Source organism: Alligator mississippiensis, chromosome 8 (assembly GCF_030867095.1).
Source record: "Alligator mississippiensis isolate rAllMis1 chromosome 8, rAllMis1, whole genome shotgun sequence".
In the NCBI taxonomy this organism is placed as follows: Eukaryota; Metazoa; Chordata; order Crocodylia; family Alligatoridae; genus Alligator; species Alligator mississippiensis.
The window spans coordinates 15,127,940-15,151,647 of record NC_081831.1 but is presented as its reverse complement, the minus strand read 5'-3'; the positions used below and the strand labels follow the sequence as shown (position 1 = coordinate 15,151,647).

At 40.1% G+C, this 23,708-nt stretch overlaps 1 protein-coding gene across 8 annotated transcripts in view; it reads left to right on the top strand.

Moving 5' to 3' along the window:
• TNRC6C (trinucleotide repeat containing adaptor 6C) overlaps positions 1–23,708 on the top strand; it is a 619,746-nt gene that overhangs the window by 582,459 nt on the left and 13,579 nt on the right. For 7 of the 8 annotated variants that reach the window (XM_059732172.1, XM_019494291.2, XM_059732173.1 and 4 more), the window contains 11 exons: positions 1,379–1,459; positions 2,864–2,921; positions 3,164–3,309; positions 10,618–10,767; positions 12,110–12,256; positions 12,727–12,846; positions 14,775–14,858; positions 15,743–15,974; positions 18,049–18,216; positions 19,587–19,778; positions 19,915–20,058. In XM_059732172.1, coding sequence (XP_059588155.1) covers positions 1,379–1,459; positions 2,864–2,921; positions 3,164–3,309; positions 10,618–10,767; positions 12,110–12,256; positions 12,727–12,846; positions 14,775–14,858; positions 15,743–15,974; positions 18,049–18,216; positions 19,587–19,778; positions 19,915–20,058 — 1,522 coding nt within the window. The remainder of the gene's footprint in view (positions 1–1,378; positions 1,460–2,863; positions 2,922–3,163; positions 3,310–10,617; positions 10,768–12,109; positions 12,257–12,726; positions 12,847–14,774; positions 14,859–15,742; positions 15,975–18,048; positions 18,217–19,586; positions 19,779–19,914; positions 20,059–23,708) is intronic. The other variant, XM_059732174.1, reaches the window with a different exon arrangement.

The window sequence follows — 23,708 nt, the reverse complement described above, 5'->3', positions numbered from 1 at the left end:
ATCAGGTCCCTCACTATAACAGTGAGGAAAGCTCCTAAATTGAAATGGTGGGTTTTAATTGTTGCAATTAAAAACCCACCATTTCAATTTAGGGGACTAAACCCCTGTCACGTGTACAAGCAGCCTCTTTCTCTCTTTTTCTCCCTCTCTCTATGAACGATGAATGTGCGTGCAGTAATTGTGGGGAAATGGATGTCTGAACACTTGTTCTGGTAACTAAAGTAAAAGCTGCCAGTTACCAGCCCCAGAATACTAAACAGTGGATAATAAAATGTTTCCCCATTTCACATTAATGGTAATCTGTTCCACTGTCGCTGTAATCTATTCCAGCAGTAGAGTTGTGCCTAGAATGGATGAATTTGCAGGATGTTTCCATGGGTGGGATTTCTTACTTTTTTCTTATGTCTGATATTTCGGTTTTTATCATTTGTTTCCTTTGTGCCTTACAAATTTCTGTATATTATGAACTTGTTAATACTACAGGTTCATAATACTACCAAAAAAAAGGCAAAATCATGGTGGAAGCCTCCTGAACATCTGCTTAGGCTTTGGACTGTCAAGGAAAAGTCCAGCAAAAATATCTGCTTTGTGTTGCAAGTGTGAGAATAAAGGAAAAAATTAGCTGGCCCATGGTGGACAATAATACCCCTATTTATGTTAAGATTGTTTTTTAATCACATGAGAAAAAATAATCCTTATGTCAAAACATAAGACAACTTCTGCTCTAAAGGGGTTAGGAATATAGTTTGTATATACAAAGGTTGTTTAATTACTCTGCCAATTCTGCTATATGGACCATTGATTGATCAGGTATTGCAATTTTTGTGACTAACCCCTTTAGTAGGTGTCTATTTGTTGTCTGATCATTTGGAGAGCTGTACATCAGGTTTTTAGAGGAAAAGGTTGTTGAGAGTTCTACTAAAGATATCTATTTCGCTCTTCAGTTCAGTGACTAGCCTGAATAGACTCTGACAGATTTTTATCTTTACATTTGCAAATACAATTTTTAGAGTATTTTGAGGAAGCTTTATACTATTTCAGAAATTCTGACTCCATTGTGTTATCCCGCAGAGAAATGAAATGAAGTAATGATATTCTGAGATAAGGTAGCTTTGTTTATTGCTCAGCAAATCAGGTAGTAAGTAGTTCTTTACAACACCTGATCAGATGAGGTAAAATTTGTCACGTCCTCTGGGGAAAGAGAAGTGTAATTATATCCTGTTTGTGGGGTTCATGTATATGTTATAAATATTGTACAAATGCACCCTGAAGCAACATGCAGTATTAATAAGGGAAACCTGCCGTGGATTTGGCTGCCTCTCACTGCTATGAATATGGAAAATAGACAATTAATGGTATTTCCAATTTATTTACCCAGGGCATGAAGACATCTAGCAAGCAAGATGAGGCCTGGATAATGAACCGTCTGATAAAACAGCTCACAGACATGGGCTTCCCAGTGAGTAATATTCTTATCCAACCTATCTTGTGGCTTGGTTTTTGTAGCTGAGAAAATATATTTTTAACCGTTTGCATTGCAGATACGATCATTGGTCTTGCCGAAAAGGGAAATCAGGTTTGGGAGTTTTAACTGCATTTGCCCATTTATTTCTATATCGTTTCAGAAGCTTCCAGAAAGGGTGAAAAGTGACATATTTAACTTTGACAAATCTAGCAGCACTTTAAAAAGTTTCTGTTTTTTTAAACTTGGGTATTAGTTTGAGCTTATAATAGACCCTTTTCTTTTTCTCCAGCCTCTCCCAAACAAATGAAATTGGGAGTAATGTGTTTATGAGAGCCAGGTGTTTGGCAGTGATTTGAAAATTTATAAAATAGTTGTAGACTTAAATATAAGGAGGAAATTATTTACATTTTTAGAGCAGATATGCAATTGGCCAATTGATACAAGCCAAAGATGTGTGTGAAACTCATCATAATTTGCAAAAGCAGAAAAATTGTGTATAAAAATGTCACTTATCATCTTTACCTAAATCTAAGACAACCCTGAATTAAATGTGCCCCCCAATAATTAGATTTTATACATGGAAAATTTGTTACAGTTTTACATGTACAGTATAGAACCTAAGTAACGGAGGGTCATCTTTAATACATCCCCCCATTATTACAAGGAGGCAGGCAGTGCGGTGGGCTGGTGGTGTGGGGATGTCCAGCAGCTTGCCTCTGCTTCCTATCCTGCCCTTCTCCCGCCCTGCCTCTGTTCCCCGCTTTCCTCCCTAGCCTCTACTCCCCACTTTCACTTCCCTGCCCCCCTCTTACCCTTTACTTCACACCAGCAGGCTCTGTCCCCATTCTAGCCTGGGGCACTGAGCATAGGCCCAGCCCCCATAGCAGCTGTGCAGGCTGCGCTTGACTGCATGGGGCCATGCTCTGTGCCCTAGGTTGCAGCATGACAGAGCCTGCCAGTGAAAACAAGGGTAAGGGTGATGGGAGAAGGGCAGGTCAGGGAGCAGAGACTACATGGGAGTGTGGGGAAATGGTGGGGGGAAGAAGCTGCAATGGCAACATGACAGGGTGCAGAGGTAGCAGGTCCAGGGTAGGCAAAAGGGCAGGCAGCAACTGTGGCTATAGCCCCAATCCTGGGTAAGGGCTGGAACCTGAGCTACAGCAGCTACCTGCCCCATCACTGCCCTCATACCTGATTCTAGGACAAGGGGCTTTTTCCCCCCCATGTTAAATGGGGGAAGAAACCTCATCTTAGAATCAAATAAGTATGGTAATAAGTGGCAGTGTTATACCCAAGACTTAAAAGACTCATGTAACTTCCCAATTGTCCTGGAGTTCTGTAAAATGTGTTTACATTTCGCTTGAAGCACAATTATAACCAAATCTTTATTGTTTACAGAGAGAACCAGCAGAAGAGGCCTTGAAAAGCAACAATATGAATCTTGATCAGGCCATGAGTAAGTCTTCTTCTTTAAGGGCATGTCAGGAAATGATCTGATCCATTTAAATTAACATTGTACGTCAAACCCACAGTTATGTTTTCAATGATAAAATGTATTTTAGTTTTCTATGTAAACTGAATATTGATTTAAATAGGTATATAAATAATCTCTAGCTTTGTTTTAGGTTGTGGAGTGTTTGTATATTTGCTTTGCTTTTGCATCACCTTTTCTCTCCTATTATCTTCATTTCTGTGCAGGTGCTCTGCTGGAAAAGAAGGTGGAAATGGACAAGCGTGGAATGGGAGTGACCGATTATAATGGAATGGTCACCAAACCCCTTGGCTGCCGCCCACCACCAATCTCCAAAGAGTCTTCCATGGACCGCCCCACTTTCCTTGACAAGGTAAATTAAAAAATATGAGTTATAATTACAGACAAACAGGTTGGAATTTAGAAAGAGCTACAGATTTCTGGTGTCTAGCACAGACATCTAAATAGATATGAACTTACAGATGTGTCTGTCTTGTCACGTTATTTTTCCTTTTCTTTCTTTGTTTTACTTGTGTGAATGTAATGCCTATGGTATTGGCCAGTTTATTTGTCCTGGAAAAGTGAGCAGAGTCTAGAATTAAAGGCTCTGCGCATTCAATTGAAGGAAGGTCTGGAGACTTGAGGTCAGCTAATTTCATGGGATGGATATTACATAAAAAGAAATCTGAGTGAAAGTTCTAGTCTAAAAATAAGGAACATGGATAGGGCACTGAGCACAGAACCCTAAACAGAAATGTGTAAATAAGTTCAAGGAGTCTATGGACACTGCTTGCAGTGCCAATATAAATGAGCCAAGAAAAGACCACAAATAGATTTTAAGACTCGCCTATGGCCATTTTGGCCAGTGCCAGAAAAAATTACTGAGAGATCCCAATATTTGGTGGTGCCATAAATATGAAATGCACAGAAGAAAGAATGTGAGGAGAAGTGAAAACATAACTTTATAAGGAGCTTCTGGAAGAGGCAGGAAAGAGGTTGAACCTGGTGCACTGAAGGTAGATGATCATCAGGGTTTCCTTTTGCCCCTTCCTTGAACCAAGCCTACAATACGTCCGTTCTCACAGCTCCTCTGGGGAGCTGTCAACCTCTGGAAAGGGACGGGTTAACTGTTCTGTAGACTGTAGCTCTCTTAAACGGTGGCACCATTAAATTCACAATGCTTCAGTCCCCTCTGGGGGAACTACTGAGGAAAAAAAACTAGTTCAGATTCCTCACCCATGTATTTCTTAAGCCCTTTGAAACTCCATTAAAGGTGCCAACTTGGGGCAGAGGGCATGGTCGGGGAGGGTGGCATGTGGTACTAGTATATTCTAGCAAATGTCCTAAAAGCGGTTCATTTCACATAGACTCTTCACAGGGTGGGAGCTGTCATGACATCTAATCTTATTAATGCAGGCTAGATTAAAACCAGCCCTTTAAACATGAAAAGGAGTGTGCTACTAGTCCGAGGAACCATTCAGCTTTGCACCTTTCTGTACTATTGCAGTTCTTTTCTATTGTTGTCTTAATTGAAAAGTTGGGATTCTGAGAAAGATGTTGCATGAAAGATGGCTGGATCTGAGATCCTGCAGTATTTCCCTATATCGTGAATAGAAAATGAATGTGCTATTTCACATTCCAGTCCAACATTTTAACAATTGGTAAATGTTGGCAACTATTGTAGGTCATTAATACTATTTTTGCTTTTTTTGAGTCCAAACATTTTGCTGAAGGTCTGATTATGAGAAAACAAAACAAAAATTTAACAAATGACTGTAGGTACAGAACTATACCATCTGTTACTGTGGCTAAAAATGCTGCTGGCTATAAACCAAGACTCAAATTGTAAAGTAAAATTAATTGCAAAGGAACCTTACCTGCTTTGAGCTTGCCTCAGTTCCACATCAGAAACCTTGTCTCAGTGCTTCAGTTTAGAGTCATAGCAGTTTTCCTCTCACTGAATGTATATTAGCAAAGCACTGGCTTGTTTTAAGAATGCCACTTTGTTCTTCCAAGTCCTACTTTCATATCAGAAATGGCATGGGGTCTATTATATCATTCTTCCCCTTTTCTTGAATGTCTTTCTCACTTGGCTCTTCTTTCTTCCTAGTCTCTATCCCTCAGCTTAAAATAATTATCGGTTCTTAACAACTGTCTATTTATTTGTGGCAAGCCTTAATATGCTAATTAAATAATTTTTCCTATGATCATGTATATACAATTAATACATACTGTATTTTCTCACATACAACACAAACCTTTCCCCCAAAAATCACCCCCCTCCCCACAATTACTGGGTGTGTATTAAGTGCGGAAGCTGATTTTCTGCCAGAGACGGAGGTACCTGGCTTTGGTTCCTGCTCTACAGTGCAGCAGCTGTTGCTTTACTATTTAGGCAGTTGAGAGAGAGGTAGTTGAGTTCATGGCTCATTGCCCTTCACTCCATTGGTGTTAATGGTTGTCTCTCCTTTTTAATGGTCTTGATGTTCCACTAATCAAGCTAACCTTTCTTAGGGCAATTTTGTTGTCTGCTAGCTGCTCTTGGTCTCTTCTTCCTATCTTCTGTGAGACTTTCAAAATCATATATCCATCCATGGAGACTAGGCTTCAAGAACAGCTAGGGGTTCAGCTTTAGTTAAGAAAAGGAGAGCAAGTCAGCTGAAGCTTAAGGCTCTGTCCCTGCTCTGTGCAGCCATAAGTCTGGGGAAAAAAATGTTTCCTCCATTCTGCCTTTCAAAAACCAGGTGTGTGTTCAGGGGCATGTTGTATGTGAGACAATGTGATGTATGTCAATTAACCATTTCCTTTCTAGGAGCAGTTACATCATTACCAGAGAGGGAGGCCAGATATATGCTTCATTAATGTATAATATAAAATGTGTTAAGTATAACGTGCTAAGTAGTAAAATATCAATATTTATACAGCAGGTAAAAACTCGGTATAGGAATGATCTGTCACAATTTCTTCTTTAACAAAGAGAAAATTCCACTGTGATCCAATCCAGAATATATATTTACCTGTTTTCATGCTTGGATTTCATGCAACTCATCTGCTTAAGAGTCCCACCCTCCCTCCCCCTGAGAGATTTTCTAAATCGTTCAAACCAGGGTGTCCTTCCTTGTTTGTGGTCAAGTCACCCAGTCCCCTGCCATGACTGAACTGAGATCTTCAGTCCATTTCTGCTTCAGCCCTGTCTTTGATTGTTTTGTCAATGTAGGCTGCTTGCAGATGTTAACAAAAAAAACCAAAATAAAGTGCTTTACTAAAGTAAGTAGCACATATAGCAAGTAGCACATGCTCCGCAGCATCTGTATAGATCAGGTACTTCAGCGGGGCTTTGCACTTTTATTTAAGCTGAGTCAATCACCTATTAGGTGAAAGGGCCGAAAAAGCCCCACTAAAGTGCGTGGACTGTACAGACGTTGGGTGAGCCAGGTCCAACTAACATGCTGCCTCTTCTGGACATGTGCTAGGCTTGGTATGGGAACACACCAAGTTTAAAGTAAAGCCCCATTTTTTGTTTTGTTTTGTTGTTTTAATGTCTACAAGCAGCCTCAGTGGCTATACTTTTGGTTTAATTTTTCTGAGTCTTTAGTAGCTTACTAAATACTTGTATTGCTTGTGTGCCTGTCAGCTCTTTTTACTTGGGCACTGTGGCCCATAGCTTTGGCTCTCTGATTTGGGCCACAGTACTATCGCTGCTTACCACTTCTTTGAAAAACTTGTTCAGATCCTTTCTCAGCCCTCTATTGGGTGTGGTAACTTCCAGAACTTTAATGTCTTATTGTGATGTTATACGCTGGATGTGCTCTCTTCCTCATTTTCTTTGGAATAGCAATAGCTTATGTAACCAAATATGTGCCTTGAAACTTTGTTCTGACTTACTTTTTCAACACCAGAGATCATAAGAAAGTAGGGCCAGAGGACGTCATCTAGTCCTCACCCCCTGCTAAAGGCAGAATCAGCCCTGACTAAACTATCCCAGTCAAGTGTTTTTCTTTGTCGCAGCTGGTGAAGTTCAGAATGCATCTTACAAAGGGCCAAGTCATCTGCTTCCCACATTGAGAGCTTAATGGTCAAGGTTTTGCTAGAAGAAAGTCTTGCCAACTTACGGCATTGCATTTCAGGATACCTGAGCTTTGATCCTGGCATTTATGCCAGACAGCTTGTTATTACAAAACTAGTTCTTTTGAAATTTTTGGAATATTGGGTGTACATAGCCAGAAGACAGGTTGATACATTGAAGAAAACTAATAGCCTGGCTTAGTCATTTCCTTGAAAGCAATGCCAGAAGATATGATATTGATTGGACATCATTTGCTTCGTATGGCATCAGTTTCAAGCCTGTGTGGTCAGCTTTCTCCGTCAACTTCACTGACATCCAGGAAGGCTCATTTGTTCGCCTTTTGCCACCTTATCCCCACTCCTACACTGTTCCATCTGCACTACTAATCTTCTGTCCTTGCTCAGTTCCAAGTCTCCACCGTGATGTCTGTATTCTTGAGCATATATAAAACCATGTGAAATTGTCTGTTCCAAATTCATTCTCCTCTTCAGTGCAAATGTTCCTCTTTCATTAAAGCCTCTGACATCACAAGGCTTGATGCCCAGTTTCCACCTTGAGCTTCTTTCATGAACCTCTTTCCTCATTGCCTAGATTAGTAATACCTGTTTTTTTAACATGAATGTCAACTAGTTCCTTCAGCCTTATATAGTCTTCTTGCCATCCCATTCCAAATGGGTCAGTCAAATGAGCTGGACAGGTTTTTGGGGGGGGAGTTGTCTTTTTGAGGACCTTTGTTTGCACCTGTATGATTATTTGTCGACTTTTTAAGATTTTTTTTTTACCGTACCCTATCACACACACACATACACGCGCGCGCGTGTGTATGTACATTTCCTTCATTCCACCATCCATTCACACATCATCACTCTCAAGTGTTTATTGTTTTTACTCTCAAGCCTCACTGAACTTCCTTAGTTTCCAAGAATGGAAATACTGTGAGGCAAGTCACAGTTGCATCTTTGAGCATACCATCTTGCCGGATTCTCACACACCCACCTTTAGGATTGATGTGGTTTTTCTTTCCATATCTGTTCAGTTTTATAGGTGTAAAATTTTTACTTTCTTTAAGAGGATGGGATTTGCATTTTTAAAAATAGTCTACTTACCCATTTATAATTGGCTTGTGGAAAAAGCTTTGGCTTTTTTTGCAGTCTCAGGACTCTTGAAGGCTCTTTGGGATCAGATAGTGCTCGTTGTTACTCTGTGACCACTGAAGTGTGAGGGAATTTGTGCTGAGCTATCAGTATCTCAGAGGCCTGAAAACACAGGGTAAAATGATTTCTCTTGTCTCACGTGGTGCATGAGACTTGAGAATTCTATCAGATATTTTCAAAGAATTAGAAGTAATGATCTTTACTGAGGAACACAAGTTATGGGTTGGTTCTGCATTGTACAGACATGGAAAGGTTATTAACCTATCCTTAGGAATTTAGTCTTTTCCTCTCCTTTCAGAAACTTACTCTATTTCAGAGGTTTTGGTAGGCCAAGCATAAAATAAATCAGATAAGTTGATAGGAGGCATGGTTGAAATTGGAGGGGAACAAAACACTTACTTAAAAAAATATCAGAAATGGACTTGGGGATGGGAATTAGGCTTGAACTGGATCCTGGAGATTAGTAATGAGTTGTAAACCTTTAGGTTATCAGTACAAATCCAGCCAATTCTAGATTGGTAATTACCAAAAGTTCTTATTGATCACTGATGTAAGTTGATCTCAGTTCTAGACGCTAAATGCTTACATTACATGTGGCAGCTGCATTGGAAGTCTCAGGAAAAAAACTACAGGGGCAAATGAGTATGATTACTGAACAACCAGGAAATAGATTTTCTTCAGTTTGGTAGTGAGGAAGTTCTGGGCAGCTGCTGCTATAAGTAACCAGGCTGAATTTGTTCTGTAAGTCTCCAGTGGAGTCATTCTAATGCATTTTATCAGCACTTTATTCACTAGACATTTTTTAAATGAGGAGGGAAGTGTGGCAGTCTCTTTGGTAATATTTTTTTTGTCAGCCCATACTAGTTGTGCTAGGCTTCTATTTGTATAAGGGATGCTGGCACCGAAAAGAAAGAATACACAAATCTACAGTAACTTCCCCAAGTACAGGGTCAAGAAAAAAAGAAAAGATTGCAAACATATGTCCGTGATCTAGAGAGGAGAAAGCCTTGAACCTGTTACTGTCATGCAAGCTGCAGTTGTTTGTGGAGTGTGACTGATGTCCAGTAGAATGTAAAACATCTTGAGCTGAAAGGCCTTGGGGATATCATTAGAAAATGTCAGTATCCCCCTCAAGATATTCTAACACCAAGTCAAGTGTCAGTTTGGCTGATCATAAAATAACTTTTTCTTTGCATCAAAAGGCAGCAATTGAAAACACATTTTTACAGGATTAATTTATAACATAGTTTACTGAAAATGACAGTGTATTAGGTCATTTATTTGGGTGTGTGGTTAAAGGATTGGTTTATTTTATGGATAAAGGATGTTTCTTAATATTTAGCAGTTTTCTGACTGATTGGATATATTAGGGCACAGATTTCTACCATATAAGCCAGCTATTAAAGTATATTAGCAACTAAGTACTCAACTGTAATGACTAGCCCTACACCAGTCTAGGTGAGGGTTATATGCCAGTTTCTGTACTTGTTTCACTAAGCCCTAAAAAAAGCTTTTTTTTCCTTTCTCAAAGTAAGCTATTACACTGTGCATAAATTCTACACTCCTCTTCTTACAGCTGCCTTTTGTGATGCTAGACACCAGACATCTTTCTTATTGCTAAGCATTGATTTTATGCCTTTGGGAAGGGGGCAGCACTTCAGTCACACAACTAGGGAGTCCACACACAGAGAGTATAACTAGTCTTTATGTTTTTTCCAAGTTCTGTATATTTGCTAAATACTAGAATTTAGTTGTGAAAATTAGTAAGTTAATGTAGCACTGGGTTACAAACCTGCCATCCGGTTGAAACAGGGTTGGGAAGGAGGATTGAGGCAAATATACTTTTTGAACAGCTGGGGTCTGATTTGGAACTGAAACCAGACTAGTGATCCCATGACATTCTGTTAAAGAACATGTAAAATGAGCTCATCTGGCCTTCCTAGCTTCACATTTTCCAAAGTGCTTGTCTCTCGTTTGTGCTGTTTGACAGTGTACCACAGACTGGAGAAAAGACCAAGTTTTCTAAAACTTGCTGCCCCTGTACCCTCATTTGTTGTGCTGCTAGAGAGGAGAGAATAGGGGAAGTGAAAGCAGTCGGATTCACAGGGGTTTTTTGCCTTCAAGGCCAGAAAATTTGTTTTACTTTGTTGATAGCAGATTTGAAACATGGCACCACTCTTTATTTATACTGGGTGGGTGTTTGAGAATGAACATGAATTTGTGCATTTGCAAAAAAAAAAAAAAAAAAAAAGAAAGAACAATTCCTTAATCCTATTTCTCTTTTTCTTCTTCCTTCCACCCCATACTTTTCATTTCCTGTTGCTCATGCCTTTTTTTTTCTTTTTAAACTATTTTGATCTTTTGTTCATCCATGCCCCTTTATATTTCCATGGGAAAACTGGTTTGTGCTCTGTCCACTTGTGGGCACTGCACACAGCTCACCCTTTCTTTCTCCAATCAGGATGGCGGCCTAGTGGAAGAGCCCACTACTTCACCATTTTTGCCTTCACCAAGCCTGAAGCTCCCCCTTTCAAACAGTGCACTCCCTAATCAGGCCCTGGGCGGGATTGCCTCAGGGCTGGGCATGCAAAACTTGAATTCTTCTAGACAGGTAAGGAGGTTCTGAGAGATCACAATTTGAATTTCATCTCTCTCGAACTCACTGCTAGAGAGATGTCTCTTCCCTTTTGGAAATGGTGATATAAACTGAAATTAAGTACAGATGTTTGCATAAAATGCCAGAAGAAACTACCTGCTTTGTAAACCTTTCCCTTAAATGGCCACAGTGCATAATCAGCATTAATGTGAAATTTACCTGCATCTGTGTATTTATTTGCCTGTCCCTATGGGCTTATACTGAGCAAGGTTCTTTGAAGTACAGAAGAACTTCAGCCACACATATATGGTAAATTTTACTAAACCACCAAAAATTGACATTGTTTTTTTATTTCTGAGACTGCTGATTGTTCTAATATTTATTTAAAACAGAATCTTTCTTCTAATTAGCCCTCACTGGCTAATTCATTAATGATACAGTTTGGGTAGGGTGGAGGGTCACACATTTGTCCTACTGCAACTGCTGGGGAAGCACTCTTAACTTACTACATCATTAGTGGGCACCTCTAGGTGACCGAAAGAGCATGGAGGAAACTATCTTTCATCTGCCTTGTGAGAAGAGTGTTTGAGGGACTGAGAAAAAAGGAGGGGAAATACAGATCCTCACCAAGGGGTGAAAGGAATATTCATCATGAACAAAGTAATTGTGAGGTCGTACAGTGCCTGATGATGAGGAAAATAGCTTTGCCATTTAAACTGAAATAGCAGCAAAGGAAAAAGATTTTACACAATAAAATTCTGTATCCTTCTACAGTGGTTTTGACTTAATATTGTTAGCTTGAGTATGATGGAGTCTTCTTAACTACTTTCCTGGAGGCAATATCTGTCCAGGACCTACAGCTCATAAGGCACATCTTTGGAAAGCAATGACTGCACTGATAGCACATCTATTTCGAACTGTATTAAGTAAAGATGTATTAGAGCCAAATAGAAATTTCTTCAGTAATGTAATCATTTGGGATTTTAGAGTTTTAATAATTTCATTCTCCTGACTTGTCACGTGTACACACAAATATAGTTGGCAAATACTTTGTCATTCATTCCTTAGATGACATCCTAAAATCACGCATACTTATTTTGGAAAATAGTCAGCTTTTTGGTACCATTCCAACATCTGCACAAAACTCTTGTACTGCATATATAAGTGCTCTTAATTGCCAAATTCTAAATAATATTTTCAATAAAACTTCTCCCATACAGATAGAAGGCATTATATGGTCATTTCTTTGTCGATGCCAGTCGTGGTTTTTGAAAGAAAAAATAGCACAGGTACATTACTGTCACAGAGTCTGTGGAATGTTATATTTAACTGCGATCATCTTTCTTGTATATTATAGATACCAAGTGGCAATCTGGGTATGTTTGGCAATAGCGGAGCAGCACAAGCCAGGACCATGCAACAGCCGCAGCAACCGCCAGTGCAACCTCTTAACTCATCCCAGCCTAGTCTTCGTGCTCAAGTGCCTCAGTTTCTATCCCCTCAGGTTAGCTTGAATTACATACTACTGAAAATAGTATATTTATGTTTCATAGTGATGAGACTGCACAGAGTAGAAATATTTTCAGTGTGAAGAAAACATTAAATAATGAAGTTGGCTAACAGAATGCCTAGATGGTTGAATGAGCCAGCACAGATTATAATATAGAAAAGCCATTAAAAAGCATTATATTTTCTTTACTTCTGCATCTTTCAGAGAAGTTAGTTTCATGGTAATATCTGAGGCTTGTAATGTTACCCTCTTGTTAAAGTTTTTATATTTAATATAAAGCTCCTAAGACTGGTGACACCCTAATTGTCAATCTATTTTGTTCCTAATCTGTGGCTCTTACTGATCATCTTCATTGCAGGCAGTGATATGCTGTGTGTGTGTGTGTGTGTGTGTGTGTGTGTACATATACATATATGTATGTATATACATATGTATATATGTATGTTGTATTCTCATGTCCCCAGGTTCAAGCACAGCTTTTGCAGTTTGCAGCAAAAAACATTGGTCTCAACCCTGCACTATTAACCTCGCCAATTAATCCTCAGCATATGACGATGTTGAACCAGCTCTATCAGCTGCAGCTGGTGAGTTTTAAAAAGCAAAGCAAATAAGCTATAAATTATTATTGAAGGTATTTTTGTAAAAGTGCATCTGGAGTTTAGAAAAAGAGACCTGCCATCTTAATTTTAAAAACAGAAGGGATAATGCTTTAAAAATATCAAGCAGTTATTCCTTTGATAAAATTACTTCTTAATTTCTTGGTACTTAATAAATAATCATGGGTTTTTTTTCTGATAATCCTCAGTCATTACAGTGACAAGTTTTCTGAATTGTCATTTAATACTGGGGACACTGGTTGTTTCATGCTGGTAACTATAATTAGCAAGTCAGTTGTCTTCATTTTGATGTGGGTAATATAGCATGTTCTTAAGCAAAAGTAATGTGTTGCTTGGTGGCATTTTATTTACAATTGTTTGAGAATTACATATATTATAAAAGCCACAGATGTTTTATGAAGGATGACACACACTACTATTTTTTTTAGAAATACTGATGTTAATGCTCTGAAATCCCTTATAGTTATGGGGCAGATCCAGGGTGGTGGTGAGGAGGTGCAGCGACACCCTCTCCAGCTGCAGTGCATGTGCAGTAAACTGTGCTCATTGTTTGTCAGTGCATCTCATGTCAGAGCACCATATGGGTCATAAGCTCTGAGCTTACCAGCTAATCAGTGTAAGCTTTGGCCAGAGCTCCTGCTTTTTGCATGTCTCCAGAGCCCTCGGGGAGAGCGCCATCACCATTTGCCCTCCTTCCCCCCTGTCCCGCTGAATTCAGTGGCCTGAGAAAATACAGGGGATGAGTAGCAGCAGTAACGCCTCCCTCCTCCTCTTATGCCCCCTGCCCAGGCTTGAGCTGCATGAAAGCAGAGGCTCCAGCTGGAGCCCATTCCGATCAACTAGTGAGCTCAGCCCTCGCTTCACATACAGAGCTCTGGCAGTAGTTGCCCTGACATGCCAGTGAGCTCAGGGACCTTGCTGCACTTGTCCTGCATAGCCAGAAGGGGGTGTGACCACACTGCTGCCCCCCCCCACAGTTCTTTACCCCCATCAACAGTTACAGTCTTTGTTTACCAAAACTAGTGTGTCACCATCTTTCACAGGTTTAAGGAAGAACATGGGATTTGTATATATATCAATAACTGGTATATAGAGCTTGAAAAAAATCTCTGAAACTTGAAACTTTTCAGCCAGCTTCTTACACTATAATGCCTTACTCCTTATCCAGCCCCTTTAAAATGGTAGAACAGCTTATGGACACCTTGATGTCAGGAAGGGCATTAATATTTGTTGCTATGCAGTTTTTGGTTTTTGTCTGAATCTGACCAAATGCAATAAAATTCAACCTCATGTTAGGACAATGTGGGCCACTATGATTAATTTACTGGTAGGTGAAATGTTTTTTGTAATTTTCTCTTACCCTTTTTCCTACTAATTCTTACGAATCAGGCAGAAACATTTGATTGCTGCCTTTAATTAAATGCTTACTTCTGCCAAACCTACTCATTAGCAGCATGGACTATCTTGCTTTTTAAAAATTCTGTGCACTCGAAAACATTTTTTGCTTCTAAAGCAAACATTTTCAGATATTTGTCTCTTCAAATGCTGTTTGTTGCAAGTACAGTACTTTTACTTCAGTAACCATCTTTGAAAGAAGAAGAATCTTGGCGTTTGCTTTTCTTCATTGGTAATACCTTTTATTGGACCTAACTGTATATAGCTGGGAGGGACATACGCAGTTTTTCGGGTATCACCCTTCCTCAGGTGTCTGGGGAGAAGCAGATACAGCAGGGCTAAATAACAGATGGAACTCTCACATTTCTCTGCACCATCATGGCTATAGTATCACCCCAGCGATTCTTTTTGTGTTGTAATTTACAACCACAGTTCAAGCTAAAATGTTGATTTGTTTTTTTTAATATCTGACCTTTGCCTCCTTTGTTTACTGCCCATAGGCGTACCAACGTTTACAAATCCAGCAGCAGATGTTACAGGCTCAGCGTAATGTTTCCGGACCCATGAGACAGCAGGAGCAGCAAGTAGGTTTAAACCCGCCACCCTGATTTCAATGTTGATTCTAGTTTCGCTTCTCTAAAAGAATACAGTATATTACACCAAATTAGTTTAAATAGCCGTAAGGATGCCATAATACTGTATTTTCTTGCAGATAACAGGCACCTTTCCCACCCAAACTCAACCCCGCAAAGTTGGGATTCATGTATTAAGGGAATCAGATTTTCTGATATGGCTAGAAGTGTCCTTCTTTGATTCCTGTTCCAGAGTGCAGCATTTCTTTCATTGCTGTTCGGACAGCTGAGGGAGTCGGTTGACTTAACGGCTCATTGTTACTCATTCCAGCATTGTTGGCAATCATCTCTCTCTTTTAATGGACTTGATGCTCCACTAATCAGACTAACCTTTCTTAGGGCAATATTGCTGTCTGCTAGCTGCTTCAGTCTCTGTCCTCCTATTTCACACCTTGGAGACTCTTTAGTTTTTTTCATAATCATAGATCCACTCCTGGAGACCAGTCTTTAGGAGCAGCTAGGGGTTCAGCTTTAGTTGAGTAGGAAAGGGAAGGTTGGTCAGCTCAAGATTAGGTTCTGTCCTTGCTCTAAGAAGCTGTAACTCTGGAAAAATTGTTTCTCCCTTTCAAAAAATAAGATTTGTATTATATGCTGGGGTGTGGTGTATGCAAGAAAAACACTGTAAATTGCATGGTTTTATAATAAAAAGACTAGTGTGGTGTGGAATGCAGTTCAGTTTCCCTTCTGTGTAAGAATGCTATCTTACTCTTAGGTCATTATTTGTTTGGTTTAAAAGGCCTGAGTATTGTTGCTTCTGCTTCGAAACTGGAGTAGCAAGACCAGGGCTTCTTTGTGCTATCTGTCATTTGTTAATTTTGTTCATTTGTTTTTACCAGGTTGCACGTACAATCAATAACATGCAGCAGCAGATCCAGCAGCACCAGCGCCAGCTGGCCCAGGCACTGCTCATGAAGCAGCAGCCTCCCACTCCACATCTATCTTTGCACCCCTCTGCAGGCAAATCAGCCATGGATAGCTTTTCACCCCATTCCCAGGCTCCCAGCCTCCCTGACCTGCAGACCAAAGAGCAGCAGTCTTCACCGAACACCTTTGCTCCTTACCCTCTTGGTAAGTATTCTTTTATTAAAGCAACCACTCACCAGAGAGAAAGTATGGTGTTTATTTCAATTTTAAGCAACCTACTGTGATCCATATATAAAATACAGTAAAAACCCACAACGTGTATTCCTTAAATGCATGTTTAACGGCTTATACGAAATCATGATGGTCCATGCCCCTCATAGTAATAACTTTATAGCTGATACTCTTAATAGTCTTCCTCAACTCTCAGTCCTAAATATGAGGCAAAATATCATAACTACTAAGTTAATTATTCTTGGACCTGGTTCACCCAAGGAGAAAAACAGTTTCAGGGGCCTGTTAGAGGAGAACTGGTAAGGCATTTCCTGTGTCCCTTTTAAATTAAATTACAGTATAGAAGAGAGGCAAGGATTTCCTAGGGTGATATCTTTTACTGGACCAGCTGTGTAGTTGGGATAGTTAGACAAGACTTTGATTCAAGGTGTTCTTCATCAGATCTCTGATCACAGGAAGTCAGGCACAGCATAATGAAACACAACAGAGGAGAAGGGCGGAGAGAAATTCTCAGGGTTAGCAGACACACAGTTAGCATAATTTCTGGACCACCACAACTACAACATTGCTCTATACTCTACCATAGTATATAAAAAGTCATTTCATTTATTTTTGTCAGCAGCATATGGAATAGCTATGTAGTACTTCCACTAACTGGACAGTGTGCTTTCTCCTAAAATTTACAGCCAGGAGAGTATTTAAAAATGGTCTTGTTTAAAAAGCTCTTGTGTGGGATTCAGGAACTCAGGATTCTGTTTCTGTCAATGCCATTGACTTTACTGTATGATGTGTAGAGCAAAGATCTCTTGCCTCAGTTTATGCTTTATAAAATGCTGTTGCATTTTACCTGTTTCACGGGGTAAATGGGAAAGTAAATTGGTGAAAGCTGGATTTGGTGCTAGTTAACATCACAAGGCAAAAAGTTTATAAATAAATAAAAGGCCCAAACATGGGAGATTCCTAGCAACTCTGCAACCTCTGATTAGTTACCTCTCCAGATCATACCCAAAAAGACCTGAGATCCCCATCTTGGAAAGACATAAAAAAAATAATCTTTAGAACACTATTTTGATATGAAATGTATTGAATATACAGTCAGACAAGGTTCCTTGGGTGAATTTGATATCTTTTATTAGACCAACCCAAATAGTTGGAGAATAGTTATTAAGCAAGCTTTCGGGTTCAAAAACCCTTTGTCAGGCTAAGGAAGTTTCAGCAGTTGGTGTGTGCTCTTCCTGGATGGAATGAAAAGTAAAGAAGCCAGGAAGAGCACACACCAACTGCTGAAACTTCCGTAGCCTGACGAAGGGTTTTTGAACTTGAAAGCTTGCTTAATAACTATTCTCCAACTATTTGGGTTGGTCTAATAAAAGATATCAAATTCACCCAAGGAACCTTGTCTGCCTATGTCCTTAGACCAACATGGCTACAACCTACACCCTTGAATATACAGTGGTATCCATATGTATTTAGTCTTTTGTATAATTTCTACATTCAATAATTACATGTCTATAAATAACACAATACTCTCTGTCATTAGCAAAGGCAGTTTGCTGTTGGTAACTGGTGTGGTAACAATTTTAAAAAGTGTTTGTTACAAAAACACTTATTCTCCAACATAAGGGTTCACAGGAGGGTTGTCAGGGTTAATGTGCCTCAGTAACAGAGTGCTGCGCTAGTTTTCACTTTGAATTCTGATATACTCTTCCAGCAAGTTTTTGTTCTGGGCCAGTTAGAAATAGTAAAAGCAGACATGTCATCAGCATTTTTAATGCATGACTGCCAGGGTTTCTTTTTCTTGTGTGTTTACTGAATTTCAAAGAGTTTTAGCAAAAACTATAAGTTGGCACTTTTTATATGAGTAAAATCCACTCTGATGGTCAAGACCAGCGTATGGCAAAATAGCGTACCATTATTCTGTGTTAGTGCTGACTCAAATCTAAGTTTCCATTACTTGTTTGACTGGATCATTAAGCAACAAGCATTAATATTTTAAATATTCACAATCTACAGTATTCTGGAACCCTAACCATCTTTCTCCCATTAGCTGGACTGAACCCGAACATGAATGTAAACAGCATGGACATTACTGGTGGTTTGTCAGTGAAGGATACTTCTCAGTCCCAGTCTCGCCTTCCACAGTGGACACACCCCAACTCGATGGATAATCTGTCTAGTGCTGCTTCTTCACTTGACCAGAACTCTAGCAAGCATGGTATGTTGCATCTTCCTTCTTTACCAGTTTGCCATTATGACAGTCAAGTTCTAAGTGTATACAATGACTTTATTTCAGGTATTCTTTCCTAGAGAGATGACTAAAAGCTGGTATAAGTCCCCTTATAAATTAGATATTTAACCTAGTTGTAGTATTGCAGAAGGCAGGGCAGGTCTTAGAAACTAACTGATTGAGAGGTGCCATCTCCCCTGCCTTATGCAGTACTACAGCTAGGTAAATATCTAGTCTGTAACGGGACTTTCCTGTATCATCAGGTGAAATAAAACGCTGCCCATGAAATTTTATGCCTCTCTGGACCAGTTCATCTCTCGGGGGGTGCCACCCTGCCTTGCTTTATGCTTGGTTTCAGAATAACAGAGCTAACTACCTTTTTTATTTTTTTTTAAATTCAGCAGCGCACAGAATCTTTTTGTCCCTGTTCTCACTTGTCAGTCCTCAAACCTTAGTCTTTTTTTTTTTTTATCTTGTAAATGTTGTTCGCCAAACAGAGTGTTTAATGACTAACAGACTCTTCCTAGTTGGTGCTTGGTGGCAGGCATTATGCATGCCTCTCACACAGCTTTCCAACATAACTTGGTCCAAATCTTGTCACCCTTGTCATAACATTACATTGAGCCTGTCTCAGCCAGACTGCCAGTAGAATCCACCTGCATGAAGGATTTTGAAATGCGTGCACTGGGAGCTAGGGAGAGACTGTCAAACTCATTTCACTAAAAGTCACCCAAAGTGGAAGGCTATATTGTTTAGCTCCTCTCCTGGCAGGAAAATGCATAAGCAGCTTCTTCTAGTACTTGGGTTATAAGGTATTGATATGAATGTAGTTGAAGATATTTGAAAAATACTATCTGTGATGCATTTTAATTTTTCTCTGCATTTCCACTTCCAAAACCTTGGGCCTGGTGTTACTGGTTCAGTTCTCAGAGCTGTGCTGTGTAAATGTTCCTGTGTTCTGCGGTTGTGTCAATAGCAACGTGAATTATTTTAATAAAAATGTTTAGCCTGCAAGTATTTCTACCATCTTCATTAAGTTATTGTTCAATAATTCCTAATCAGAATCATCTTACTCATTTGAATTGTCCAGCTTGTTGACAGGTCTTTTCTGAACTTCAATTTGCTATCCTGACAGTCCAGACCACTTTGATGTGCTAGTGAGATTTTTACCAGATTCAGTTTTTAGGAATACTAAGAGAAGACTCCAGTGTGCTGTGTTGTTCTTGCTGTGTGTCTGTGAATTTTATTTCTTAATTCAGACAAAGGGAAATAATTACAAATGTAAGTAAAATTGAAAAGGAATGATTAAAAATTAGTCCTGCCTCTAAGCAGTTGTCTTTTTCCTTCATTAATTTCAGGTGCTATCCCTGGAGGTCTAAGTATTGGTCCCCCGGGAAAGTCCTCCATTGATGACTCTTATGGCCGGTACGATCTGATCCAAAACAGCGAGTCACCAGCCAGTCCACCTGTAGCCCTTCCTCATAGTTGGTCACGTGCCAAAACTGATAGCGATAAAATCTCCAATGGCTCCAGCATTAATTGGCCACCAGGTAAAAAACCAGAACTAGTATCATAAAAATGTTGATGTCATTGAATCTAAGTGCTCATTTTATTTACTGAATCACAGCACCTTCTCTCTTGAGGATAAGATTTCATAGGCTCTTGCTTTGGTTATTTTTAAAACAGAATTTCATCCAGGGGTGCCATGGAAAGGACTGCAGAATATTGACCCCGAGAATGATCCTGATGTCACTCCTGGAAGTGTTCCCACTGGGCCTACCATTAATACCACCATACAAGATGTTAATCGCTATCTTCTCAAGAGTGGAGGTAAAGTCGTAGTCACAAAAACATGATACATCGCTTGATTTACTTTCTTTCCTTCCTTTTGAACATTCCGACTGGTTTTTATTCCCGTTTTTTGAGTAATCTTGGCTAGTAGTGTTACCCATGTGCTGATGAAAGCTGATCTGATAATGCCCATGGTGCTGCTGCTGAACACTAAGTTTATAAATAGTTGTTCCTATGGCAACAAAATGATCTTCTGAACGCACTCCCTTAGCACCCACTCCCTGCCACTGAGATACAAATACTGGGCTGTGGACCTGTGCTCTGACACAATATGGCATTTCTTATATTCACTCTTTGTGGCTTCACTGCAGGATCAAAAAGGAAGAGATGAAAGATTTGCATCTCCCTTTAACCATCAAAGAGAGGGTTAGGAAAAAATGGTAAACAAACATACTCTATGCAAAGCTTGTCCTTGCTATTGTCCTCCATCAGGTTTTACTTCAGAGTGAAAAGGGACCTCCCTAACACTAAGCCAGTGAACTCCGCTACTTCTCCAGATGGTGCCAAGTGGCAGAAAAAGGACCAGATTAATGGTGGTGTGGTCGATTAGTGGTCGTTCTACACCATTATATGTAAACTGTTTGAAGATAGTAGCCTAGTAGAGCACTATAACATGCACAACAGAATTATTACCAGGCTTGTCCCAAGGGCCTATCAGGACTTTAAAATGTAGATTTAGCTATCATACTTACTTGTGTGTTGTTTGTCTAGATTGTGAATCATAATTGTCATTGAAGCAGGTTTTCCATTCGGAGCTTGACAGGTCAGGGAAAAGGATGTGGAACTTGAAAGGAGAGGTGCAGGGTTTTTTATTACATTAAATAATTTTGAGTTGTGTCGCTTACCAGCTGGGAAGCTGTCGGAAAGCAGTCTCTGTTCAAGCTGAAAATTACTGTTTGTTGTGCATGAGTAATATCGAATTAACTTTTTAATGACCCTAATTTGCCTTTCAGGGGAGAGCACTTAAATTTTTAAAAATGATTTTACACTGTTAATCTGGAAAGTTTAAGTAATTCAGCTGTAGTGCAGATTTCCATGCATCCAGTAGTTATTTCTTTTGTGTCATTCTAAGATTTTGATGCAAGACTGTAAAGGTACACTTGTCCTTTATAAAATAATTCATGGCACTGGATCATGTAGGTTTCTGAATAGTTGAAAAATGAACTTTAGGCTCTTATGTAGAGTGCTGAGGCTCTTATGTAGAGGTACATGTACTCCTTTGAGCCAAAGCCTGTGGAAAGCAGTGACTTGGGTTTACTGACATGTTTCCTTTCTTCATTAGCTTTTTGCTCTATAATTAGCATAAGAGTAAGCAATTTAATGTTAGATTAGTTGCTTAGACAGCTGTTGTTTTTGTTTAGTCTGAGTTGTTTGCCGCTGTATTCATTTCAATATATATTTTCAGTTCATGTTCATTGATCGCTCATCAGGTACCTTGGAGTTGATTGTTGTGGCACGTCTCCAAGAAAAGGATTAGATTTGAATGTTGTGCATCTAATGCTGCAAAAGTGGTACTGAAAAGGCAATATTTCTGATATATTACTATTTGGATGGAAGCCACTCCCAGGAGTAGAGCATCACCTGTGCTACCCTTGCCCTCCATATTCAGAAGCCAGCCTAATCCACGGTTTGTTCTGTTACTGGAGAAGCTTTGCAGAATGATCTGCTCTGAGCCAAAACGTCCTGGCTATTTGGAGTTAAGGATATCTTTGGCACTAGGATATGCTCTAAACTAGTCATGTCTCTTTTCCAGGGTCTCACAGAATTCTTCCCCAGGAGCAATATTTTGAGAATAGATTGTTGTCAAAAGAAGGTCTTGACATTAAGATTTGGCACTGACTGATTCCTTTGTTATTGGTTTGTCCTTTGATACCCAGCAAGATTGAATCAGCTAATGCCTTTGCAGTTTGTTCAACTTCTGTTGTCTAGTATTGCCTTTCTCTGTTTTCTGAACGTTCACTCTGTGTTATTGTGGAGCTGAGGTGGGAGATTGATTCTGTATCTTCCCCTTCTCCTTTTGCTTTAGTACACACCATTCTATATCAGCTTCCCATTATATCTCTTGTTACCATTAGGCAACTGTAAAGTATCATCAGAATTGAGGCCTGTGGTCTGTGGACTCTGTGTTCAATCAGTTGCCTGTACACAGCCACCTGAAAAGAATGGCAAAATGGTAAAACAGCCACCTTGAAAAGAATGAAGTATTCCAGTGACTGATTCTGTGGACCTGGGAAACAGTCCTCCTTTCCCTTACAGCTCTGTTGATTTTTCTGTGGGGGCCAGTGGTCATCATGTATTCTGATACAGCATAAACTTGCTGCAGCCTTGTGTGAAGAGGCCTTCAAAGCAGGGCTAAACCTGTGAAGAGAAAGCTTTCAGAAACGTTCTTGGACATATGTCATCTTCTGTGTCTCCCTTTGGCTTATTTAATCAGTGTGCTCATATGTTTCAAAAAGGCGTTCTCACCCCTGTTGTAGTCACAATGAATTTTTCTATGGAGTATGAAATGCAAAGGAGAGACAGACACATCATAACCAGTTATTATCTAAATCTCAGAAATTTTACAATTCACAGAAGTGAACTAACAGGTGAACAGAGAAGCTAGTTTGCTTAAATTTACTTTGTACCTTTCACTGTCTAAAGGGGCAAAGTGACTGCACCACATACTAAGAATCTGAATATTTTTGCTCTAGGTTATTTAATATTTTAATCTACTCCAGTGTCTTTAGTTGTTTCAGTTTATTTTAAATATATTTTTTAAAAATATTATTTTTCAGCAGCCAATCAGAGATCAAGGCAACAGAAGAGATGAATGTACCAGAGGTAGCACTCTACACTCTTGAGCATTGTTTAAGTCCATCTGGCAGCAGCTAATTCCACTTAGTCCATCCATATAAGAGGCTTCTAGGGCTGTGCGACACTTCGGTAGCTGATTCAATTCAGAGGAGATTTGGCCCAATTTGGGGACTAAATCTGAATCGAATCGGAAGACCATTTAAAAGCTCTGAATCAATTGGAAACATGCGAATTGATTCGGAAAAGCTTCAGAAAAGATTTGGTCACTTTTGAGATTCAGCCATAGGCTAAACAGGCAGCTGACACAGCTGCCTCCCACTGGTAAGTCTGTTGGGGTTGGGTAGGGGGACAGGAAGGGGCATGGGGGAGGGAGGGATTGGCTGGGACAAGCTGCCCGGCTGGGACAAGCTGCCCACCTGGAGCAGGGAACACGTTACAAGGGGAGGGAGGGTGCAGGAAGCGGGCATAGGAGTGGGGGCTCTGCCCTGCTGCCACTTGCCCAGCTTGGGGGGTTGGGGGTGGGATGCAGGCATGGCTCGCTCCAGGAGGAAGGGGGCAAGTGGCAGCGTGGCATAGCCCCTGCTCCCAGGGCTGCTGCACCAACATCCCACGCGCGTCAGCTGGCAAGTGACAGCAGAGCATATTCCCTGCAGCTCCCCCTACCAGGACAGAGGCAGAGGCAGACACAGCCAGAGGAGCTGCGGGAGAAGCCACCATGGCTGCCCTGCCCGGCCCCATCCCCCTCCCGGCACTTTACCAAAAAATAAAATAAAAAAAGCCCCGCACTCAGCAGCTCTGACAGTGGCAATCAGTGCTTCCAAGGGCTTGTGGCA